The sequence below is a fragment of the Rhea americana genome, unplaced genomic scaffold (genome assembly GCF_003343005.1).
Source record: "Rhea americana isolate MKP2758 unplaced genomic scaffold, rheAme1 scaffold_39, whole genome shotgun sequence".
Classification (NCBI taxonomy): Eukaryota; Metazoa; Chordata; class Aves; order Rheiformes; family Rheidae; genus Rhea; species Rhea americana.
This window is the reverse complement of record NW_028186523.1, coordinates 4818900-4843830: the sequence shown is the minus strand read 5'-3', so window position 1 is coordinate 4843830 and position 24931 is coordinate 4818900. Positions and strand designations below refer to the sequence as shown.

The following is a 24931-nucleotide window of genomic DNA, read 5'->3' as shown; positions in this document are numbered from 1 at the left end:
GGAGTCTCCTTCTCTGGAGATCTTCAAGGCTCGCCTGGATGCAGCCCTGCCTAACATGCTCTAGGTGACCCTGCTGAGCAGGTAGGTTGGACTAGGTGATCTCCAGAGGTCCCTTCCAACTTTACTGATTATATGATCTACAATTCATTTGCTGTTGTCCTAATGTAAAATAAATAAATAAAAAGCATYTTTAAATGACTCTTAACAAACAAGCCTGCCATAGGGTCAAAATACTGACTGACTCTGAAAGTTAACACAGAAGTTATTCTGAATTAGAATAATAATATAAACCACTGTTTTTATACAAAGTTATTTAAGAAACTTTGAAATATTGAACAATTTTCTGCATTAAAAATGGCTGTATATATAATCTATAATCAAACTAAATTCTTGTTTTAATCATTTTTCCTTTCACGAGAAAAGCCTGTTTTTCTTCCTTGCACAAGCTGACCAAAAAAGCTTGCTCTATAAATTATTTAACAAACACTTTTTGCCCTTCAGGGCTAAAGTGTCATCATACTATCCCATGCTTTAGTCTGCCTTCATCACACAAAAAATAACCAATAAAAAAACCTCCCATTTATCCTTTACAGTCAAGCAATTTATTCTCCAGAAACTGCACATACTTCCCCCAAGAATTCTGTATACATTGCCAGGATCAACCTCCTCAGCCTAAGGCTTAGATAAATTAAATGATAATACAAACTCAGGTGTAATGTAAATGTTTTATCTCTTCTAAAGACGTTGATATTTCTTGAGAAAGTGTGGAAAATACTTTTAAACATGTGCACTGCTAAAAGAACAAGCTCTAACAAACAGCATTTCTATCATTTCACTTGTTCTTCTGGCTTTTGTGATAAGGAATTACGTTAGTTACTCTACATTTCAAAATTCAGTTCATGAACAAAATTGATGTCATTTATATGAAAATAATTTACTATTAATACTCCAGTCAGTTTATCTTAGCCAAGTATTCTAAGACGTTCCTAGAAATAATATCTACTGATAGAACATAAGATACACACTTTAGAGCAATAAAATAAATTGCACTAATCAAAACTGGTTACATAAACAGGGTTAACCAACTATTGCAAAACATATCCATTAATAAATTTCCAAAACCCATGATCAGAATTCTAGTACTAATTCAGAAATGCTATGTACAAACCAGAGAGTTAACCAAATGTGATTCAGTTAACAAATGAATTCAATGTGCTTAAAATTAAGTTGGATGCCTTTTCTCTTTGCAGTATTGGTAAAACACAGCTATAAGAAACACAATCCATTCTTACAATTTAACAGAAGCAGAGAGGTAAAATACATATGGGAAGAGAACGGATGTTTCAGACTGTAAAAAAAATACAGTACATTATCCATATAGTTAGGAAAAAACAAGCCAGTTACCAAAATGTTTAATTGGTAAAAGTTTAATGTCAACTTACTTATAAAAATGAAAAAATACTTTAACATTCACCATACAGTTGAGCAACCTGGCCCTATTGTCTATTAACTCTAGGAAGGCATTTAACGAAATGATGGTTGTGTCATAACAAAGGCTAATTTCAGGGATGTACGCTGCTTAACAGAAAAAAAAAAAGAAAAGAAAAAAGAAAAAAACACCCTCATTTTTGCAGGAAGCTAGATGTTTAGCCTAGTTTTTAAAGCTAATTACAAAATCCACTTTCATACTGGTCCAGATGTCTTGATAATTTCTTCTTCTAACAGAACTGTCAAAAGAAAACAAATATATTATGAGATCTTCATACAGCTTATTTCTAAACCTTTGCAAGAAGAAAGCAACACCATACTTAGGATGTGGAAATTATTAGTTTAAGCATTTGCTTATATCACACTAGCATTCCTTCACTTACGCATCTTTACACAGAAACTGAGGTTTTTTTCTAACCACCATCTTACAGAAAGTTTTAGAGACAAATGAACTCTATGTGCTGTGTCACAAAATTTCTAAATTTTATAAATTATTTAGATATCCTGGAGTATAGACTTGATCTATATTCAGTCAGAAGATACATAAAACTTAACTGCGTAAGAAAAACAAATCTGTTTTCTGCTTTCTCTTAGGGTATGCTTTGCAACACGATTCTGCAGAGCTGCAGCACCCTTAACACTGCAAAATAACAGAATAAAGATATTGTGCTTTATACTGCATGTTACCAAAACTAAGTTGAACAGTCCTTCATTAGATATTTCTCCACTTCGTTGGACTATCACTGTTCCCCAGAAGCTTTYGAAATTCCCATTTCCTGAAGTTTAAAAAACTAAATCAAGTTATCAATATCTCACACTTCCTGTCCTGACACAGGAATCTGACAGAAGTTCTCTCTTTTTCATTTGCCATTCTTTTCAGAGTACAAAAAAACAAAAGAAAAAACAATAAAAGATCAAAAAGATCTACTTTATTCATAGAAGTACAGATTAAAAGAGGRTTAGAACATCTTTTGGTGTTCAAAAAGGCAAAAGCAGAGATGGACTTGCCACAGCTTTGCAAAGCAAAGCAGAAAATTTGTAYCTGAATGTCACAAGGTCTAAGTCAATGTCCTGACTTTTCTCACCTATCCCCCTCCCCACCTGTGTGTTCTCACATCTTCAACCAAGGGTATTTTTTTATAACCTAAAGCTATTTGGCAATATCAACATACTAAATTAATCTGTGGGTTAGGAGATAACCACAAGTCAAGAGAAACTCATTTGTTATTTATTGTAAAATAGAAAATTAAGCCCAGGCCCTGACCATCTACTAGCAAATATGCTGAACAGTTTAATGGTCTTACCTTCCATCTGTTTCCACATTCATTACACACAACAAATGTTGTCATAGGTTCATCAGCACTGCGGGTTTGAACCTTCAGCAAAGGCAAGAGCCAAAGTGGAAAAGAAAAATTAGTATCCTCAACTTTTGCTAGTATACATTCAATGTTAATGTTAAACTTTAAACCTTTAAGAAACACATTTGGATAAAAACACAAGTTAACTTTTCATACCAGTTTAAACCAGATTTATGTATAGACTATAGAGCAGACTTACAAGCTTAAGTTCTGACAGATTTAAAAATACTAAAGATACCAATTTCAGCAATGAAGCACTGTGCACATACTTCTAGGAAAATAGTCTGCAGTAAAACTACAYATTCAGTACAGCTTTCCACATATTTACTGATGAAAAGGCTTAAATGTCTCATGACTGAGAAACAGCCTTCTACTTCAAGAATCTACAATACAGTATTATATTATGAATTTAGTTGATTCTATGATCAAAAAGGCATGCCCTGCAGCACTGTTAAACAAATTAATTAGGAAATAGATACAAAAAGTGCCTTAAACAAGAAAAGGTTCTAGGAATGATTATAAATCAGGGTCTACGGCTAGTAAAATTATAAATTATATGTACCTGTATTTTTGCTATTTACTCTTTGAAGAAAAATACTTCAACCATATTAAGCAGTAAATTAATTCTTCTGTATTAACAGCATGTCACTAAGATGTAATCGGAAGAGTAAGCAAAAACTCAGCATTGCAAGAAACCAACATTTCAAGCTATTCAAGCTCAGCTGGGATTAACAGTAAATTTTTCATGAACTAATACAACAAACATTCTTCATGCAACCACATTTAAGTGCTTCCAACTGTCTTCACTAAATTTTGTAATTTGTTAACATTTTGTTACATATTAATTTTGTAATTAGAACTATTTTTCTGACAATCTTTATAAAGAAGTTAAAATTTGAAAAAGAAAAATGAACAATCTGAGTAATKATGTACCTGAGTGTATGTACAGTTCTTCTTTTTACACTTGCCACATGTAAACAGATCAGTTTGGGTACCTCCTGTTTTAGCCATCTGGTGCTCTCTGATAGCTTCTTTGGTCAGATTTTTGCGCATTTCTTTCAGCTCATCACTTGCCATTTCCTATTACAGATAAACAGCAGAAAGAGTTTACAAGAGATTTCATTTTAAGCAAACTCTTACTAGTGTGCATACCATATTATTCTGAAGACATATACCATTTTGATTCAGAATCTACAAATTTTCTTATGAAAGGGGAAAGGAATTCTATAAATGTTTTTCTTTATTTTGTAAGACTTAAACTGGGATGTTTCACAACACAGAAGCTAAAAAATTTAAATCTTCATTTTTTTTAAGCACCTGGATAATCAGCAGAAGTTACAATACAACTAGAAACATTCACTTGCAAATACAATTCTGAACTTCAGAAAAATAACAGATACAAGGGACAGAAGGATTAAGAAAAAAAAAAAAAGGAGTACTCTCACTAGGTTAGATACTTGCATAATTACCTTACTGACACACAGAAGTCAGTTATCATATGAAAAACTAACACAATTTTAACTATTTGCATATTTGTACTAAGAAATAGAGTATAGCCATAGCCATACAGGCCAGTATCTAGCCATGCAGATCATTACAGAAGTCAGAGTACTAGTATTTCTCATTTAACTTAGAAGTACAATTCCAAAGCTAAGATCCATAGACTGCATTAAGCCTGCACATTAAAATGGTCTGCCAAATTGCACGGTCCCTCATTATTGTACACCACATACACCACAACGACAAAGCTTGCACCAAGCCTGACTGCCAGGCAGTGGCTCTCCAAAAAAACAAATAAATAAAAATCTAAGAATCACTAGTATAAAACACAGCACTAACAATGATACAGGAGAAAGACAGGGCAGAATAAAAGAGTTTTTCCTGACAGATAACCCAGTGATGCTTTTTCAGGGAGATACAGGATCTGATTTTAGACAAAATATTTTTCCACATGAAAAACCAAATCCCAAATCCATTGTTTTGCTGTTAGCCCCACTAAGCCCAGACTGCTAGAGAGCAAGTTTCCTTTTCAGGAAGACTTTTGCAAAGTGCTATTCCAAATCAAGACTCAGTCAGATTTCTATCAGGGATGTTGCAGCAGTGTCACTAAAGGACAATATAAACTATAATATCTCTTAGCAATCCATCACTTCCTGAGAATTCAACTCATACTCAAGGAAACTTTTCTACATCATTTCAATAAATTTACAATCTTCATCCAAGACAGGAATAACAAACCTAAACGATGAGCACTAGACAACATGAAACATGTTTGTGTAAATGTACATACACCCAGAGTTAAAAAAAAACTCAAAATGTTCACTGAAGATACCATCCACATTTCCTTATGCAGATTCCTTTATCAACCTGTCTGACCTACCCTCTCTACAAAGCTATAGAAAAAGCCGTTCTCTAGAACAAAGTTAATCAAGATTTTCATTACTTGATAAATTTAATTTCTCCTCAGTTTCCAAGATAGTCCTTGGTATCTGACTGCGTGCACACACATGTACGTGCACATATGGGGTGGGGAGGGAGAATGTAATAGGTAACAGCAGAGCTACAAAACTCATGTCAGGTGTTAACCACAGTTCATTTTTCTCTCCCATAACATTTAATTTTGCACTTCTCGATTCCTACCTTTGTTTTGATTTGTAAAGACAGTAAGCATCTCAACAGGAATTTCTATGAAAGTGTTCAAAATATTCTTGAAAGAACAGAAATTTGATTTAAAGGGCAATTCTCCTAACTTCTTTCCCCCATCATTTAGGGCTCTATTTACTTATTGCAAAGAGTTCCCTTCAAAGACACTTGAAGTATTCTGTCAAATTTGAGATAAGCTTTAAATAAGCACTAAGACAACCAACACAAGAGGGACTTGACCTTTCAAATCACAGTGCTATATGTTGCACAGAAATAAAACAACAGAGGTCAGCATTTGAAAAATACAAATGACAGGGCAGACTAACACTGATGATATTGTTACATATTCAAAGAGGCAAATGGCTTGACAGCTTGGAGTCACAAGCCAGACGTATTTCTATACATCTCCATGAACTTAAAAAGCTATCACTGACTCATAATGTGGCCTTCCAATGGCTGCACAACATTTTGTGTAAATTCCTTGTAACACGAGACAGTTTACCCCACTTTTGACTTAGAGAAATCAGACATTTAGAAACAGTTAACGTACAAAGTTTCCATTCCCTCTGCCCCACCACAGCCCAGTATAATTCAGATCATGCAAGCCACAAACAAGCCATATTTTTTTTAATTTGTACAAGCTATCTGCGCTTTTTATTTCCATGAGCCAGCAATRTGCCCTTGTGGCCAAGAAGGCCAATAGTCTCCTGGRGTGCATTAGGAAGAGTGCTGCCAGCAGGTCGAGGGAGGTGATCCTGCCCCTCTACTCAGCCCTGGGGAGGCCTCATCTCGAGTACTGTGTCCAGTTCTGGGCTCCCCAGGACAAGAGAGACCTGGAGCTACCACAGAGAGTCCAGTGTAGGGCTACGAAGATGATCAGAGGGCTGGAGCACCTGCCCTATGAGRAACGGCTGCAGGAGCTGGGCCTCTTMAGCCTGGGGAAGAGAAGACTGAGGGGGGATCTGATCAATGTGTACAAGTACCTGAAGGGAGGGTGTCAAGGGGATGGGGACAAACTCTTTTCAGTTGTCCCATGTGACAGGACAAGAGGCAATGGGCAGAAATTGAAGCACAGGAAGTGCTCACCTGACGGTGAGGGGGAATTTCTTCCCTGTGAGAGTGACGGAGCACTGGCACAGGTTGCCCAGAGAGGTTGTGGAGTCTCCTTCTCTGGAGATCTTCAAGGCYCGCCTGGATGCAGCCCTGYCTAACATGCTCTAGGTGACCCTGCTGAGCAGGTAGGTTGGACTAGATGATCTCCAGAGGTCCCTTCCAACCTTACTGATTCTATGGCTAACAAAAACAGGCCAGGACGTAAGTCAAATAGGGGAACAGTTCAAGATCTATTCTCTACTTACCTCTGCTGTCATTTTGGCAAACTTGTCAGGAGGTATGTTCCCACATAGTACGTTTTTCCTTAAGTTTGGATTCTTTGTGTCCTTGAGATTAGCTATCCTACTTCGTACCCTATTTTTGTATTTCATATCAGTGTTTTTTAACTCTTGAAAAATAGGTGCTCTGGATTTAAGGAACAAAACGTTAACAAGTAAATACCATCAAGCATTCAGTTTGGGGCAATCTTTGTAAAGCAATACACTGTAGATCACGCCCTTTTTCCCCCTCAGAGTCAGACAACAGTTTGTTTCCTGTTCAACGTAGTAGACAATATTCCACCCCCCTCACCCTGGCCTACCCATAGTTTCACACATGGGTCAGTAAAATGTGGAATATGGGGTGTTTTGGGGTGGTAGGATCTTAACAGAAATTCTGAAAGAACACTCATGAATTTAAGACCAGTTCCTTGGCCTCACTCTGAGGATGAATTAATTTCTAAATTAAATATTCAAATATTGACAAGCTCATTAATAAAATTTTAAAACAAATTTTCCAAGCAAACAGGAAATTCCTTAACAGGACTGACGGTTGCCTGTAACCACAGAAGCACATTAGCACATTAGATAAAAGAAACTTAAATCATTTCTATGCATTAAGAACTCCCCCCCCCAAACAACCCAAAACAGAAGCTCACACACCTCTGCTCTGTAACTGTTCAAACATTGCTACCAGAACCTCTTTTCTTGAAAACTCCAAATTCACATAGAAAGAATTCATAGAAATTGAAATCAAGATGTTAAAATTAAAAAAGTACTAATAAGAACAGATTTAAAAGACACCCAAGAGCTTAACATTTTGGCTCAGAATACTTAAGCAAGACATAATATTGCTGCTGCAAGAAAAGATATAGAACTGTAACAGTACGTTTATATACATATATATATATATATATGTATACACACACACACACACATGTGTATATACATATATGTATATACTTACAAGTTTAAAGGCAAATCACTTAGGTTGTGGTATTTTAAAATACTGAATTTCTGCACAGATATGTTGAACAGAGTTTGCTTGGTTTTGTTTTAAATGAAATAAAAGAATGTTAAATATAAGGACCAAGTCAACTCATTTTTAACATATCAATACTTCTAATGAATATTCTTATTTTAGAGCACAGAGATGTACAACAAAGGATATCTTCTTCAATCTGAGAACCCAGTTCTTCCTCATCAGCACCAATAGCAATATAATCATCTGAGGAAAACAAAAATTAGAATATTAGCAACCTGAMAGTCTTACCAGTATTTTACATCACCTTGAAAGCCCTTCCAGAACTCTGAAACAGAGTAAACTGTGCAAACACAAATTTTCTTTTGTATAGGARAAGTTTACTATATACTTCTCCTTTCAAAACTTTGTTAGCCTATTACTTTGAAGAACAAAGACAAATGAAATGAAGAGTAACAGAAGCTAAAAAGTAGAAAAAAAAGCCTCAGTTTTTCTCCAAAAAAGGAAAAAGAAAAGAATTCTAGCTACAAACAGTAATACAAAAACCTTGTCACACAGCAAGATTTCAAACATTCTGCTCAGCCTGGCAACCACCTACCTATCTTCACAGCATATCTGCACGTGTAGAAAAGCTGCACTACAGRAACAAAATGTTTGTATATGGTTGTATCAATTCTTTCAGTCCATACAACACAAGTGTGCGCAATTAATGAGTGAGTGTGCATCAGTGTGCGCTATGTGAGAGGGAGTGCATGAGAGTGTGTATAAGCAAGGGAGTAACAACAGAAACTATATTACTAGATATTAAAAAAACTTGCAAACAGAGAAGTGTCTTAAAACATACAACTTAGAATAAACCTTGATAATCTTGAAGATAATGCAACACTTGACCTGAAATGTCTCAAAGATAATTGTTTATTGTTTCTTACCAAATCTGTTACTCAAAAATACATGTCTTTCAACATAGCTTAGGATAAATTAGATGCAATATGCTTTTCTTCCTTCTCATTTTAGCATGGACAAACTTCAGTCAGTAATCCAGACACCATTTCTCCCTGTCTCATGCAGAAGGCCATTACAAACAAAAACARTAACTGTACTTTGAGTTTGGTATTTGACTCACGGATCATCAGGTAACACATGCAACAGGAAGTAATACTGCAAAAAATTCTTGAAAATCTAACCAAAATTACAGCTACACAGAAACGGATATTAAAATGCTATATGCAATCATCTGATCACAAATTATTTTAGAACATAARTATAGAAACAAATAAAATAAACTATTAAAATAATTATAAAAATAAATATAAACTATAAATCCACAGGTAAATAAACTATGGTCTTCAGTCAGCTTTGATAACTGGCTGTTTCTGAATCTTTAACTGAATTCAAAGTGTGAAAATAGATGTTTCACAAGTCCCCTTACACTGGGGCAGGCTGCATTAAGCTAGTAACAGGAAAAACAGGAGCTAAGTTGTAAGTCCTGGTAGAAGAGAAAGACCTGCAAGAAGGAATTCAAGCCATTCTAAAAAGTCCAGTTTTCAGTTTGCTTCCTATCTTGTTTACCATTCCATYTGGCAGTTTAAAGATACTCAAGTATACATGAGGGAGGGGGAAAAAAAAAAAATCGAGAACAAAACCTAGACAGTAAAGCAATTTACACTTACCCAAAAGGCATGAAGAACGAGCAAGGTCAGATTCTTCATTACAAGTACCTCAATGAGGCTTCAAGATTAAATCAAAACTGAAAGGCCTTCAGAATCTGAAGGCTCACAGAATCTCTTGTGTAAGCAAAGAAGGCATGTATACAGTGATTCTCTCACAGACAACAAAAACAACAAAAAATAACAGCTTCTACAAAGAGATTCAAGTGAGGCATTATGGAGGCAATATCCTAAAAAGTACCATTAAAAAAAAAAAAAGTTTTTGTTGCAGGCAAGATACTAGGCAAATGGAAGCCACAAAGTGTCCTGTATCATCAGCTAAATAAATAAATTTCAACACATTCCCACTGTTGCCAAGGTTGCTTAGTTATTTGTAGTTTGGATGAACCTACACAACTGGCCTACAGGTATATATATACAAAYGGACATAGAAATTTCAGAAACTTGTAGAGGGGAAAAGGGTAGAGAGAATGCAAACAGTTGAATTGGAAAATATATTCTTCAAAGCTCACCTCCTGTTCTGAGAGCTGCGGAGAGCATTTCTCTACATTTCACTCGTACAGAATCCGAAGTGCTTGGAGCACGGGGAAAAGAAGGGATGAAAGAATTTGAGGGAGCATTACCCTCTTCCTTCCTGCTGCTGGAATTACTACTTGAACCGCTAAAAAGAGGCAAAAAAATGAATATGAAAGGTTTCTTTCCCCCATCAATTGCTTAGTTCCAGGGCAAAACACAGTTCTTGTGCTACATCCATTGTATGGTAATCAGTAAAAAAGGACACATTTTTGAAGTTATTTATAGCTCTACTATAATTTAGTAAGTAGCTATGGAATATTCACCAGGGCGAATTCTATACAGAGAAGGATGTTTTTTTAATCCTTTTATATGTGATATAAGTTTAAATTTTGAGTTTTCTCTTCTGTACATAAACATGAAAACATTTTTCTCCATGGAACTTAAAATAGGAAAGAAATACTACTAACATCCCGTTTGTAACTGCTTAYTATACTAAAGGGGTACCATGGTCACAAACAAAGAGTTAATGTAGTTTTTACAAATAATAAACCAGATTTTTCAACTTTATCAGGGACAAGTGATTAAAGGTGAAATTTAATTTTGAGAACTACTGTTGTAAACAGATACACTAAAAGCAGGTTCACATAAAAAACCCTATGGGCTTGCTGATACTATTTTGCAAATGTTTTTCAGCTCCTAACATGTCATGAACATGGGCCTATTCTTCTGATAACATACTTTTACATTTACCAAAAAGGCTGTAGAATGAGATAKTATTTGTTAATAAAAAGCAAACAGACAAAAGAAGTGTTCTAAGCCTCTAACATACATAATTCTACCAGAAAATTGCAATTAGAAGTTGTTTTACAGTTCAAAGAGCTCTGTAGTAGTATTGAGAGAAAAGGAGTACTTGACACGCAAGATACGTAGAACAAACACTCTTAACTAGTCTGGTCATATTTTGACCAGTGGCTTTCAGCTTTCTCTCCTTCTTCTTCTCTCTTTTTTTTTTTTTTTTTAATGCTAGTAATGGCATGATTTACTTTCTTGACAACACACCATTTTTTATACAACAGCATGTGTTTAACAGAAGAATGTGGAAGCTGCCTCTAGTATGACACATTTCGATAAAAATTTAAGTATGTGCAATATTGGTTGATTTCTCAGGTTAGTATTAATTTATATCTAAGTGAGATTATTTGTATAGTCATCACAAATAACGTACCTTTCTTCTCTTGCTTCAGGACTGCTTTGTGAGGAAGAGGCAGGCTCCTTTTTCTTTTCTTCAGAATCTTTATCAGTTGAAGGTCCATCTGGAAATAAAAAACAACATCAAAAATTCCTTTTACATTGAAACAGTAACTGATTCAAAGCAGTGGTAGAATATCTTTGACAATTTTTTTCTGAGACAGTTAAAAATGGTGTCAGCTTCCACTATGCTTTGACTTTAGGATACAGACTCTCCCTTTCCATCCCAACCCAGCAAAATGAAATGTATGCCTGCACTTCAGATGCTTCAGATCAAGTTCAGTACCTGTTTAAACTGCCAGAGAAAACACAATGAAGACACAGATTTCTATACTTTCCCATTGACAACTCTGCTGCAGAGAGAATAGCTTCTTAAACTACTGCATCAAGTCTCCAGAATTAATCTTCCATGAAATAAATGTAAGTTCCCACTAAATGCACATCATTTTTTTWAAATTATATTCATAGGATTTCTACTTAAACACTCAAAAGAAAACCTCACATGCTTTTGAAGAGTTCTCTAGAAACGCACTAACTTCTATGATCGCTTTAAAGCCAGTTGCTTTAACATTTAAAAAGACTTTAACTTGTCTTCCCCTCAAAGAACATGTTTAATGATGATTTTACATCAGAAAGAATAAAGAAGTCAGTAATGAAAAAGGGCATTCACAACACTTCAGTGAGAAACACAGAGGTGCCCTCCTATTGTAAAGAGGAATTTAGAAGGACTAAACCAAGCTCCTGCTTTTACTTCCTTTCTAGAAAGGATGACTCCCTCTACTGCCTATGGAGAAAGCCTAGTAAGATTGGCCACAGTTATCTGAAGTTAGATTTTGTAGATTCCTCTTTCTCTAATCCCTCATAAATCTGYCATTACACTGTCTTCTCTTCCAGTCATGTAGACTGCACTACTAGCATAAACATCTATTACAAACTTTAAAGAGTACTAAAACTAGATCAWGTAAAATAGGAAAATCTGATTAGGCTCAAACCTTTGAAATTAAGATGTCCTAAATTAGGTACCTAAATCCTTGCTTAAGCATTTAAAAATATCCTGATTTTCAGAAAGACCCTGCCCCTCACCCCCCCAAAGTCAGGTCTCTTACTCAAGCACCTAGCTTAAAATTTTTGTTCTGACAATATAAAATTATTGTATTGTTAACATGCACAACTTGCATTCAAAACTACACAGAAATGATACAATAAACTAAAAAGGATCAAAAGTTAGGAGTTCAACAGATCTCAAGCCTCTGTTTAAAAAATCATCACCGTGAACGCAGATCATAGAGCTATATTGGATCAACCAAGAACCCTCTAGTATTCTGTCTCCAGATGTTTTTCTCAAAAACAGAGCCTTAGAAATAGTATAGGTACCAAGAAAACACACCAGGATACTTCTTCAGAATATTCCTCCAGCCTTCATAAACTTATAGGTTAGGGATTTCTTCCCCCACTGTTCATAACCTTGTATTTAACTCTTGATAGATCCCTCCATAAAAAACAAAAACACAGCAAATGATRCATTTGGATTGATACTCTTTAGTAAGATATAGATGATATTTAGAAGTCCTAATAAAGATATCAATACAATCAAGTATCACTAATTAAAAAGATAATTTCATTAAGAAAACAATGCTATAAAATGAATGGGTCAAAGAACTTCTCTGCTAAAAAGAAAATATTACCCAAAGAAAACAAATTCTAGTTTTAACATGCATATTCACATGAATACTCTCTGTGGCAATGTACACAAATGCTAGATAATTTAAGAAATATTGTATGTGTATATATGTGCGTGTGTGTGTGCGTGTGTGTGTGCGTACACATATATATGGATGTATTTTATAAATCTCATTTACCCTCAATCGTTTTCAAGTACTTGATTAACTTTGTCCAAACTTTTGAGATAAACTGATGAACCACTTTGTATCTTGAAGTATAGCTCAGGTTCTAGAAAAAGGCATAGCTACATTAGAATAGACCTCTGCTTCAGCTCATGTGCCTCCATAATTTTTCTTTCACAGTTACTGTTCACCAAATGCCTCCATTCAGCCCACCACCATTTCCTTCAGAGAAGGAAGACAGCAGTGAACAGTTCAGCAAAAGCTGATTCTGCGACTGCTTCTTCCACTTGTGGAGGGCAGGGGCACACATGAGGCAGGAGTAAGCAGAAGGAAGTAAAAGTATGGCTCTTTCCACACCTGTGACARTCTATGCAAGTATCCTTCAAATCAAGGTCAAGTAGTCGCCTCAATTAGACCATCTTGAGCAAATGTCTTCAAAATTGCAATTTCTTTAATCACTTGAGAAGAATTATAGATATTTGTTTAATCCAGTTTCAGAAATCTGAGCATACAGTTATAACGTTAATATCTGACTGCTGAAAATATTCTCCTAAGTGTTTAAGTCAATATTTTCCAATCTATGCTCCATAAAGGTTAATGAGGACAAGTAATCCGGTATCAAGCAGTATTTTTTCTTAAATTCATACATCAATAAGGATTTATTATTTTATTAAATACTGTATCAAAGAAAGAACAGTAGGCAATTAACAGTCTGCTAGATCCCAGGTCAACCACTCTCTGGAGAAAGGATTAAAAACCCCCACATATTCCTTAAAAATGAGACTCCACAAATTAATCTTNATCAGTGGGCAGGTTCTAAGTCAATGGCAAATGACAGCTGATGAGAACAAAAGACAACCACAGAAATTCTAACAAATTAAGATGAAAAATGGCCTTCTGGTGAAAGGTATTTAAAAGTTCACAAGCTCAAAAGTGATTCACAATGGAAAATCTAGAGGAGCATACAAATATTTAGATAATTTAAATTATAATAAGATCCTTTAAAGAGGCATGATTACTTCTTAAAGTTTATACAACTATTAAAAATTTTCCTTTTTAAAAATAAATTGAAATTGTAGTCAATTTTAGGAATGAAAAATGTAACTTCACACTTAATTATCACAGCATCAGTTTGACGCATCTTAAATCTTAAAACAAAGGGKTTTTTTTTAAAGCTAAGTTATATTAATGCCTCTTCTTTAAAATATAAAGAATAAGTTAATAACATGAATTGTTGACTATCAGCCATTGGAATAAGACTATCAAAATTCTCACTACTGCAYCACAGTTCACATCTGTGACTTATCATTGGAAAGCTTTTCCAATGAAATAACCTCTCTAGGTTCAAACGACACGACAGTGTTCTTTGTCATCCAAATAAACTTTTAAATGTAATAATGTATGACCAGAGACAACATCACTAATGTGAATGTCAGAAGCCATTAGTAGCTTCATGGTAGATTTTTCTAGTTACAATCACACATCTGCTAGTAAAAGGAAAAAAAAAAAAAAACTAATTCAAATTTATAAATTTAACCCTAAATTTAAGAAATTAAAAAAAAACACTAAGAATTTTTCTGAAAGGTTAGTGAAGGGTTGATATTCTTGGAGTATATGAGAACTCCATTTTGTAGGTTGTCATATATTATTAATCACATATCACCGCCAATATTCAGAAAGTTTCACGAGGATTCAGTTAAAATAAGTTAACAGAAAAAAAATTCGAGAACAGGTAACAGATGGCATAGTCAATGACTTAAGAGTGATTCTCATCTTTATTAAAGCTTTAGGACCCATTTTGCAGACTCTGAGCAATAACAACCTTGCGATGCACAAGCAGGTGTGTTTGTTACAAATTCTGCAGGATATAGTAAGACATGAAGGTAAAAATCAAAAAGCTTCTTCCTAGTACTAGGATAGGCAGCAGGAATATCTGAATTCTGTAAATAACCAAGAAAATAAGGCACTGTTTGCCTTTAAAAAAATTTATAGTAAATGATAGAAGTGTGACACATGAACTTGCCACGTATGTTTTGTCTCCTATATAATAGGATATAGTCATGTATTACTACCTCTCCACTGATGATCCTGGCAAATTACAGCTCCACTAATTGTACTCTGAATAATTCCAAATATAAACCTGACAAAATTATTTCCAAAGATCACGCTTAATATGGAAATTAAGAGACGTTCTAAAACCATTTTTGGGCAGAATTAAGTTCTTGATTCTACCTGATAGCTCATAAAGACCCACACAATTACTATCAATAGTAAAAAATATTCTTAAACACTATTAGACTGTAATTCAAAAACTTGTTTCTCCAATTAAAAAAAAAAAAAAAAAAAAAGCAAATCCAGAAGGTTATTTCACGTCCTCGAACAATTTGACTGAATGACAGCAGTAACATACCTGTAAGATAGTCCTAGACCGTACCAATTTGCTCCAGCAGAATCAAACAGTTCAAAACAACAAAAGACTGTATGCACAAATACATTTGAGTAATACATCTCCGTATAGTCTGGCCGGTATTATCGTCTCAACAACTTTAAGCACTGAAGTATTCTTTCTTACAACAAAATTACTCAAAAAGACATGTATTTTTATGAAAYAGGCATTTCAAAGAGCTCTCAGTTCATTTTTAGTTTTTATTAGTGGCAACACATGATTACAAACATATTTAATGTCAGTTTATTGTCCAGTCATATTGCATTTCCAGTCCAGTACATGAACTCCCTGAAGTTAAGTTTACTTAGTTAAAGGTCTGGACACCCTTTTCCAGTGTATTGACTTAGAGTTCAGTAGGCATTTACTTGCAATGAAAAATATTAAATCCCTTAAAGAAAAACTTTTAAGTTGAAAACAAACACACACATCTTATAACCTAAATGAATATGCACATATTTATTGTCTCCATAGCATATTCTATATACTCTCACTTATTTGGTAAAACAGTCACTATTTGCAAATCCTGTGTTACAACTGAACAGTATTTTATTCTGAGAGCAGAATTTGTTTCCTTATCTAAACTATGATCAACTAGGCCACATGGTTTAATTTTTTCGCAACAGCTTTTGAAAACCTGATCTTGCACTGTAACTCACTTGGTGCCTCACCAGTCAATACTTGCAAGCCACCTGCTGGCCAGCTTCTGACCTCATTGAAAAAACATTCGTAACCTGGTATGGTTTGAATCAAGCCATAAGCATTTCTCATGCTCTGGTGATTCAAAACTTCACTTGCTTTCTTCTAAAGTTTCCCATGCATTTTTAAAACATAAGTTCCAAAAGCATTCAACTTACTCATTACATGCAACCTGAACAGTCAAAGATTTTCCTAAATTTAAAATGTCATTTATAAAAATCACTCACAAAGACTTCAGATCTCTGAGTACAATGCTCGGAACGATTAACAGCTGTCCGCTTCGGTTGCCATCTTTGATCCATACCATTTTACATGCACTATAAACAGCATAATCGAAACTGATTTCTCAAGCAGCTCAACATATGGTATTTCGTATTCTTCTGAGAAAGTCAAAACTAATGATAAAACAGAATAAGAGTACTTTGTAAGATTCCCACCCATATTTCACACAGCCTAGATGCCCTATCTTCCAAASAGTTATGAGATTTTACGTTCTAATGAATTAATGAGTATACAGCAGTAAAACAAGAGGTGAAAACATTTGCTCTACTATGCTTTAATATAAAGTGTACATTACGATCAAGAAGATTTTTTTCAAGATCCAACTGTTTTCAAACATTTGCTGCTTATACTGCAGTTCCTTGTAAGTTTGGTATCACTTGCTGCAAGCAGCCTTAATGCAGAGTCAAGTAATTGTCATAAGACAATCTGAATGTAGCGAGTCATTAAAAGGGGAAGTTCCCCTTTCCCCCATCTGAATGTTACTGCCACAACCCCTGTGCTGGACACAGCGATGGCAAAACAAGTTAGATCAAGGAACTGAAACAGACGAAATCCAGTCCAGAAGAAAAACACAATTATTAGTTTCCATCTGCTCAGCTCCCTGCTCCAACTTACTGAACAGCCATATGATCACTAGTTGTTTTAGCACAGCATGGAACAAGAAACATGAGGACCATCCCTCTTCAGCACCAGCCTATACTTAGATTGACCTACTGTGATCATCAGACACCACAATATTATCCCAGACTTTTACAGCATGAACACCTTTTGGTCCTAACATATGGAGAATAATTCTCTGTATGTTTCAGTTAAACAGTCTGAACAGTTAAAGAACAGTCACCTATAGGTATCAATATATTAAGACAAGTTTGACTGACTTGAGATACTGGATTAAAGAAAAATAGGAAATAGCAGAAGTAATCTCAAGAAATCAATAGTAACTCCTTTGCTCAATGATTACAAAAAGGGTTAACTCAAACAAAAGCATTATCTAGAATTACCGCCAAAAGCTCAGTATTCTACCAAAAAAACAGTATTCCTCCATGTTATTGCCTGAAGTGAAGTATCAAAAATATGAACTTAAAAAAAAAAAATTTAATCAGGCTATTTTAAAATTCATTTTATATTTACCACTTAAATGAAGTGTAAGAAGATTCATGTATCTACTTAACTAGGTTACACAACTGCTGCTTTATAAGTATTTAGGGTACTTCAAGTGAATAACAAAATCTCTATTTCTCCAGTTATATATCTGGTGGATAAAAGTGGTAAGATACTGACTTCAATTTTCAATTTGGAATTTCAATATAAAAAGTATGTGATTTTTTACATTTACTTTTGATCAGATTGCTTGTAAAACACATCTTTAATTTAAAATAAAGGTCAGTATCATGATTTCGAAAGTGTTTTACGAGCATATCTAGTATTACCTAACTTTAATTACTAATACTAACTTAGTTAGATTATCTAACTTTTTAAAATTGGGTGAAGAAATCTCCCTGGTATAAAGGTGGTTGCTCATTAAAATACAAAAAACTAGAAAACCATACTATGGAAGTAGTCACAATTTGTCCATTTTTTATCCAGATATATCCTGCCAAATGGATAAAGTCACTTCTACGTCATTTACAAAAGAGTAGCAAAGCATTTGATAAAATACTTCGTAACTGATAAACTGAGGCTGACTTCAAATAGTAAGAGATTTTAACACTTCCTGATACTTAGCATATTTTTCTATACAGTATCAAATACTGAAATCTGTAGAAATCAATAAAAACTGTTTTCTGTTCCAGAACTTTAAGCTTCCTAAATCTTAATATATTTGAAATGTGATACAAAGAAATAAGACAGAGTACACCACAATGACTGAACAAAAATATCTCAGACATAGTTTTTAAGCTTTGGGTGTTTTCAACCACATTAAAATCAGGTGCTCCAAAACATCCTTAAATAAAAACACATTAATAGAAAGGATTCTTTAGCTGCATTCATTGCTTATATAGGAAATTAAACAGATAATTTTAAATAGTGAGTTAATGCTAGGAAGATTTTAGAAAGTACAGATCTACTCAGAGAAATAGTCATTGTCTGTAAGTTAAGAGAGACCTTTAAAGTCATCTTTTTGTTCTGCTTTTTCCCCTTCATAAATCATTTTATAACCAAACTTGAAAGCCTCCATGCTTCTATATAAGGTTCTGCACAAACTCTTCAAAACACACATTACATTTGACAAAGGAAATCAAGTCAAGAACAGGTTCATTAGCTTTTAGCGCTGCAGCACAATCACACTAGCTCAACAGCAGGCAATGAGACTTCAGAAATGAGTCATGATACAGAAGCTAGTTTCCTACTGCTTCTTAGTCCCAATTAAAGTACATTGACTATGTCTCTGAATAYAGTGAATACAAACTAATGCACTGGCAGTGGCCAAAGGGGAAAAAAATTGTATTAGTGCACAAAGTTTCAACACTAAAACAGCAGCATAGATAAATTTAGAAGGCAGTGGCAGACATGGATTTAAGACTGCATATAGTCAAAACATGCAAACACAGTTCAAAAAAAAAAAAGAAAAGAAAAGTTTGTGCTGTCATACCTAACAGCTTCTTCCAAGACTTGATAAGAGACTTTGCTAAAGATGTAACTTCTTCATCCGTGCTTTGCTTGCGTATTGCATTCACTGACATTCCAATTCTGGTAGACTGCAACGGAAGTAAAAATATACATCATAAATGGTAATATATAGAAAATTTAACAGATACACACACATAAAGTAATATTTTGACCCAGTATTTTTTTTTTAATGTGTATTTTTAAAGAATATCACCTTTACAGAYGTTATTTTGTAAATTTGTATATTTTGCAAAGAAAGACAGCAATAATAACACTTGTCCCCTTAGCAGGGTTGTTTTTTTTTGGGGGGGGGGGTGTGTAGAGGATCAGGGGGCTAGGAGAGCCAAACAAAACCTAAATTATTTCAAGAAAAAGAAAAATAAACTACAGAACTACTTAAATAGAAARTAATTATGATATTCAATACATCTAACAACATAACAAGTCTTACATAAGATTTTAGATAAGCTTCTAACTGAAAACATTAATCTCCTATTGAAAAAATGACTGTATTCCTGTTCTGGTTTAAGAAGCTCACTAACTGTTTCAATCACTTCAATGTTCTTAAGAGTTCCCATTCCCTGGCTGTGAAAGAAGCTGTAATATTGGGAGTGACCATGTATTATGAGCCTAATAGTTTTGGCAATAATAGTTAGCGTCTTTAAATCATAAATGCAAAGGTTTCTGCTTTTAAACAGTAAGAATAGCCTACCATTTGAAGAGGACATGTTAGTGACAGGCTTTAAAACTTTGGCACTACTGCCACCTACAGAGTGAAAAAGACATTAATTTACAAGCCACTCCTTTAAGACTTTGGAGGCAAGGACACAAATTTAGCAGCAAAAGTTTTACTTTAACAGACTTCTGACTAATGTGTTACTATAACAAACATTTACACATTTACAATATTTACACATTTTTAGTTTGAGTGAGGGAAAACAGCATTTACTAACAAGTTTTTATTTGACATCTTACTTTGATGACTATTTTTTAGATCATTTTTAGGATGCTCAGTTTTGTCGCATTTACTCTCTCCGGGACTCAACARAATACTTTTTAATCTATTTATTTCTGCAGTGGTTTGTCATAAATTTTCTGTTCTTTAAAGGAAAACTCAAATCTTTCGGTTATACTAAAAATATAAATTTGTTTCTGTAAATTACTCCTTGCAACTCACACATGGCACTTTTTTTGAGCACCATAGATATGCCACATTACTGGAGATGTATTAAAATATTTCGCAGTTGTTTCAACAAAGGAGATCCATCAAATAACCTCAGGTCTGAGCAACAGTTATCAACATGTATCATAGACTAAAGAAAATGGATGGCTACTCGCCTGTAACTAAAGTTTTTCAGGATGGACTCTGAATTCTGACATTAACAGAAAGCACCAACTAGATGCAGCAGCTCTTGTACTCCCTTTCACTTTTCCCCTTCTGTGGCTGAGCACCGAAGACAGGCTACTGAAAGTGAGTATGGAGAGCCAGTGGTACAATTCCTTCTAGCATCTCCTCAGCCCCTGCACAGTAAGTACGGTTCTAAGTAAAAGCCAATGGCAAGTATGGAGTGTGAATATGTAGAATCTCTCTCCAAGAACTCCACATACAGGCTAAAATTTTACATTTCTGCCTTTACAGGAGCCTACATATCCCTTTCATGTACGTTTGTGTGATGCAACAACTGGTTGCAAAAAGGTCTAAATTGTTAATCAGTACTGCTCTCTTTTGACATGTCAAATAGRTGCTCTGGACATTATGTTCAGTCAGTGAAGTTTAACATATGTTTGGAACTCCAACTACTCCCCATACTTGAATAAACGTGTCTCAAAAAAAAAAAGAAAAAGCTCTGTTGATAGTCATTACCTATTCTCATCAGAGAAAGGGGAAGACACCAACATACAAACTTATCTAAGTAAGTACAATTCAAAACACTAATTAAACAAATTAATTTCTTCCTCTGATCACACAAGAGAAAAGGATTACGGTAACTGTGTGTAAGCTCTTGGCTTTCTTAAGGTAGTATGTAAACATAGCTCACTTGCTTGCTTTAATTTAGAGCACTTGACCTGGTCTCATTTAAGAMGACAGGCAGGAATGATTTACCCACATGTTTGCCTGCAAATTGACACAAGTAATCACAAAATATTGTTATACTCAAAATTATTGTGCAGATCAGCTATCGGCATTTGAAATTTACCAAATCTTCTAGCCATAGAACTCCTGTTGTAAGAATTATTTTAACTGAAAATAGAACTCCAACATCTTCGCCTAGTCCAATTTAATCTTTGGGATTATTTTATCTCTGTGTCAGTTTATGAATATGTAGATATATGAAAAAAAGACACCCTCCTTAGCATGTCAAAAACACATCTGAAATGCATTTGAATGGATCACTCTTCCCCATCTCAAGTTCTAGAGCATTTCTCCTTTCCTGTTTAAGGTACGAGACTCAGAGACTTGCACAAAACAACTATTTCTCCCCCAAAACATTGAAAGTATAGTCGAAGTAGCCACAGCTGGCAGGCACACAATATAAGTCACCTATGACTGAACCCAAAACAAATCTTACAGTGGCAGCCACTCTTCTCATTAAGACTCCCTAAATCACACCAAGAGACATAAAGAAAGGAACATAGCTGGCAAGGGAAAGCAACCACTGAAGCAAGCCAAGGTGTTAAAAACTTTAAAATGTCAAGAAAGCATCAGGACAGAGAATTTGTGAGCACTTGAAACAAACAAGAGCCAGATCGAACCTTGAAGCTATCTCCAAGTTCCCAAGTCTGATAGGCCACCAACTTATGAACTAGCAAAAAGCCACCAACAAAGACTATACATCACTGCTTAGTTCTGCGTACTTGTACATGTATCCAGGAGAGTCTGCCAGCTGAATGAAAAACTGTCTCCCAGTTCATCTGTGCATTACCCAAAATTCACAATATGGAAACAATGCCTTTAGTACTGTGCAGCTGCTAAATTGATTTGCAGTTCAGACTCCCAGATAATCACATTATGATGGTTACCAAGTCCCTGCATAATTGAGCGAGGATCAGCTTGCTTACATTTAACTTAAGTTGGATACAACAAAGTAGTATTATTGTTCATAACCACTTCATCTTTCTGTGACAAAAATGAGGCAAAAAAGACCAGAGACATAAGCATAAGCTAAGTCCAGACTGCTGATGTGCACTCTTCTATTTCAAGCCCTTGTAAATTGTTCAGAGGATTTTCCCAGCACAGACTGAAGTAAGTCACATCACAGGACAAGTTGTTAGTTGTCTTGTTACACAGTAATAATGAATCCATCACATCAAAGATTGTAGAGAGATTTTTGATGCAGCCAGTTTTCAAAATTGCTTAAAAATGAATTTGGAAGTATGTTTTTAATGGATGTCCTGAGTTTCATCAGATGATTTCACAGATTTCATCATTCACAGATGATTTCAATCACTGAAGAGAAGTTAGTACTCCCACTTTCTCATTGGCATCCTCCTTGACAAGACTGCTAATGACTGGTTAGCAAAGCAATTTGTATGATTACTCCCCATTTAAACTGTTACTCTGAGCCCTCCATTGCTTAAGTAATTTTGGCAGACTAATACAGAAAACTTACAGCTAACTCTGCATATTTATATATCCCTCAACAAAAATATTGTAAATTTGAATCTAAATATGCTGCTAAATAAATTAGTGTCAGTGTAACAACATTCCTCTATTCAGGGGAAAAAGTTTTGGATAGAGCAGCAGGATGGATACATCTCTCCTAACTAAAGCTACAGTCAATCTATTCAGCAAGAGTAGACTAAATACCTGGTCCATTCAGACCCACTGAAGCCACTGAGAAACATTCTCTTAAAAATTCACATGGTGACCTCTCCCAATGTACAGATCTAAACAATCTTTTCTTGGAAATAGTAATCCACTTTAAAAACAGGTTATCTGCAATATGGATTGGAAAAAATAAGCTTATTTCAGATATGATAGAAAAAGGGACAGAATTAGTACGCAACTGTTTATAAGTCAAGTCAGGATCACAGAAGTGCCCCCAAAAGCAGGCAGTTGGGTTTGTTTGTTTTTATCAAAATGAAGAGTTCTCCTCTGTTGATAATGCTACTAAGAAAGGTTTTCATATGCAGCTAAAAAGGAATGAGTTATCTACTTTTACCATAAACATCTTAAGAATTTACATGGGTRAAGAATATCCTGCTGTTTGGTGTAAAACTGTGTGTTCTAGTCTCATTCACGACATCAAGCACATGATATTTGCATAGTAACATTTTCACATTTATAGCTTATAAAGCCATTTCTAGAGCATTCACAGAGATTTCTTTCGTTCCTAAGGTTAAAATCTATTATGGAAATACTTATTACTAAGTTATGCATAAAGAAACTCAAAAGAATTAGGTTAACAGAGGCTTTTAGGAAGGAGGAGACTGATACAGTGTTGCATCAGCCATGCTCCTTCATGCATGAAGGTGAAATTCTCAAATCCCTGACACTTGAGATTTGAACTTTTCAGTTAATTCTATATCTACAGCCATGTGACCAATGGCTGTCACTCAGCAAAAAGTTGTTTTCAATCTCTTCCAATTCAAATGGCTACCACAGCAAATCAGATCTTATAGTAAAATGACAGTACATATTGATGGCAGAAAAATGAGTCTTCACTTGTCTTTGCTATTTTTCATTGGTATAGTTAATATCCATTTGTTTTGGACAAAAAGCCTGCTGAATTACATGACAAACATTGAAACTTGATGTTTAGATAAAGTCCCTTGACTCTTCTCTTTTTTTGTGAAAAAAATTGTAACAGTAACATACTATGTCAGAGACATGGATATAGGCAAACTGAGTGATTTTACACAAGCTTGTACCACTCCAGCACCTCCTGCACAAAGGAGCAAGAGGGCTGAAGTTGCCTGTGTAATCGCTCTAAGACAGTACTCAGAACAAGGTGGATTGAAAAAGGAAATGATGAAGTACAGTCTGTCTGAAGACACTTGTCTTTGATCAAACAGATGGGGCAGGTACGAACTGCGACTCTCCTCACTTTCAATCCAGAAACAGAACTGAGGTATCAGCTATCAACAGATGATTCTACTCAAAGGCAGAGCAAAACATGTCGTATCTATGATAGAAAGAACCTAAGATTATCTGTAAGGCAAATTTCTAAGTAGCCYTTTCCTTTTGTCCATGACAAAATTAACCATTTTTCAACTTAAACAGAAAGATCAACTTTAAGAGTTTGCTACTGGAAGAACACACCTATGACAAGTGCCCTAAATTGAGCTGAAGTAAGATTAGCTATCCTATAAAAATGCTGATTTGATGATAATGCTTATAACAACGCAAACGTGCCAGCTTCACTCTCACCATTACAGAGTTAATTTTTAAAACATACCAGCAATATAAAATCATACCTGTAACAACTCAAGGGTCATGGGAATATTCTTAAGCTCCTTTAATAAATCAAGTGCTCCAGCCTGTAAAAAGAAAAAATCAAATTTAGAAGCAATCAGGTATTTCAAACATAATTTCAACAACATACACCTAACTTCCTTAAAGTTCCCAGATTAAACTATCAGTTCCTAATTTTTTAACAAAACAATTTTAGGACAAGAAGAATTGTTTCTCACACTCTAACCATTAACAGACATAAACTCAGAATTCAAAGTATTCATGCCAAGACAAGAGAAATTTTATCCTATGCAATACAAATACCAGTTAGTGTCTCCTCGGGGAAGGGGGGGCAGCGGAAGAGGGGGTAGAAATACTGTCTAATT

The 24931-nt window shown here is 34.8% G+C and overlaps 1 protein-coding gene across 1 annotated transcript; it reads right to left on the bottom strand.

Annotated features, from left to right (window-relative positions):
- Positions 1–1411: 1411 nt before the first annotated feature.
- Positions 1412–24709, bottom strand: TCEA1 (transcription elongation factor A1). Its single transcript, XM_085313594.1, has 9 exons — positions 24569–24709; positions 19134–19239; positions 11250–11337; positions 10021–10169; positions 8019–8087; positions 6848–6990; positions 3780–3926; positions 2793–2864; positions 1412–1727 (listed from the first exon to the last, which is right to left on the bottom strand). Coding segments are annotated over exons 1-6 (540 nt in total). The 5' UTR covers positions 24695–24709; the 3' UTR covers positions 1412–1727; positions 2793–2864; positions 3780–3926; positions 6848–6988.
- Positions 24710–24931: the final 222 nt, after the last annotated feature.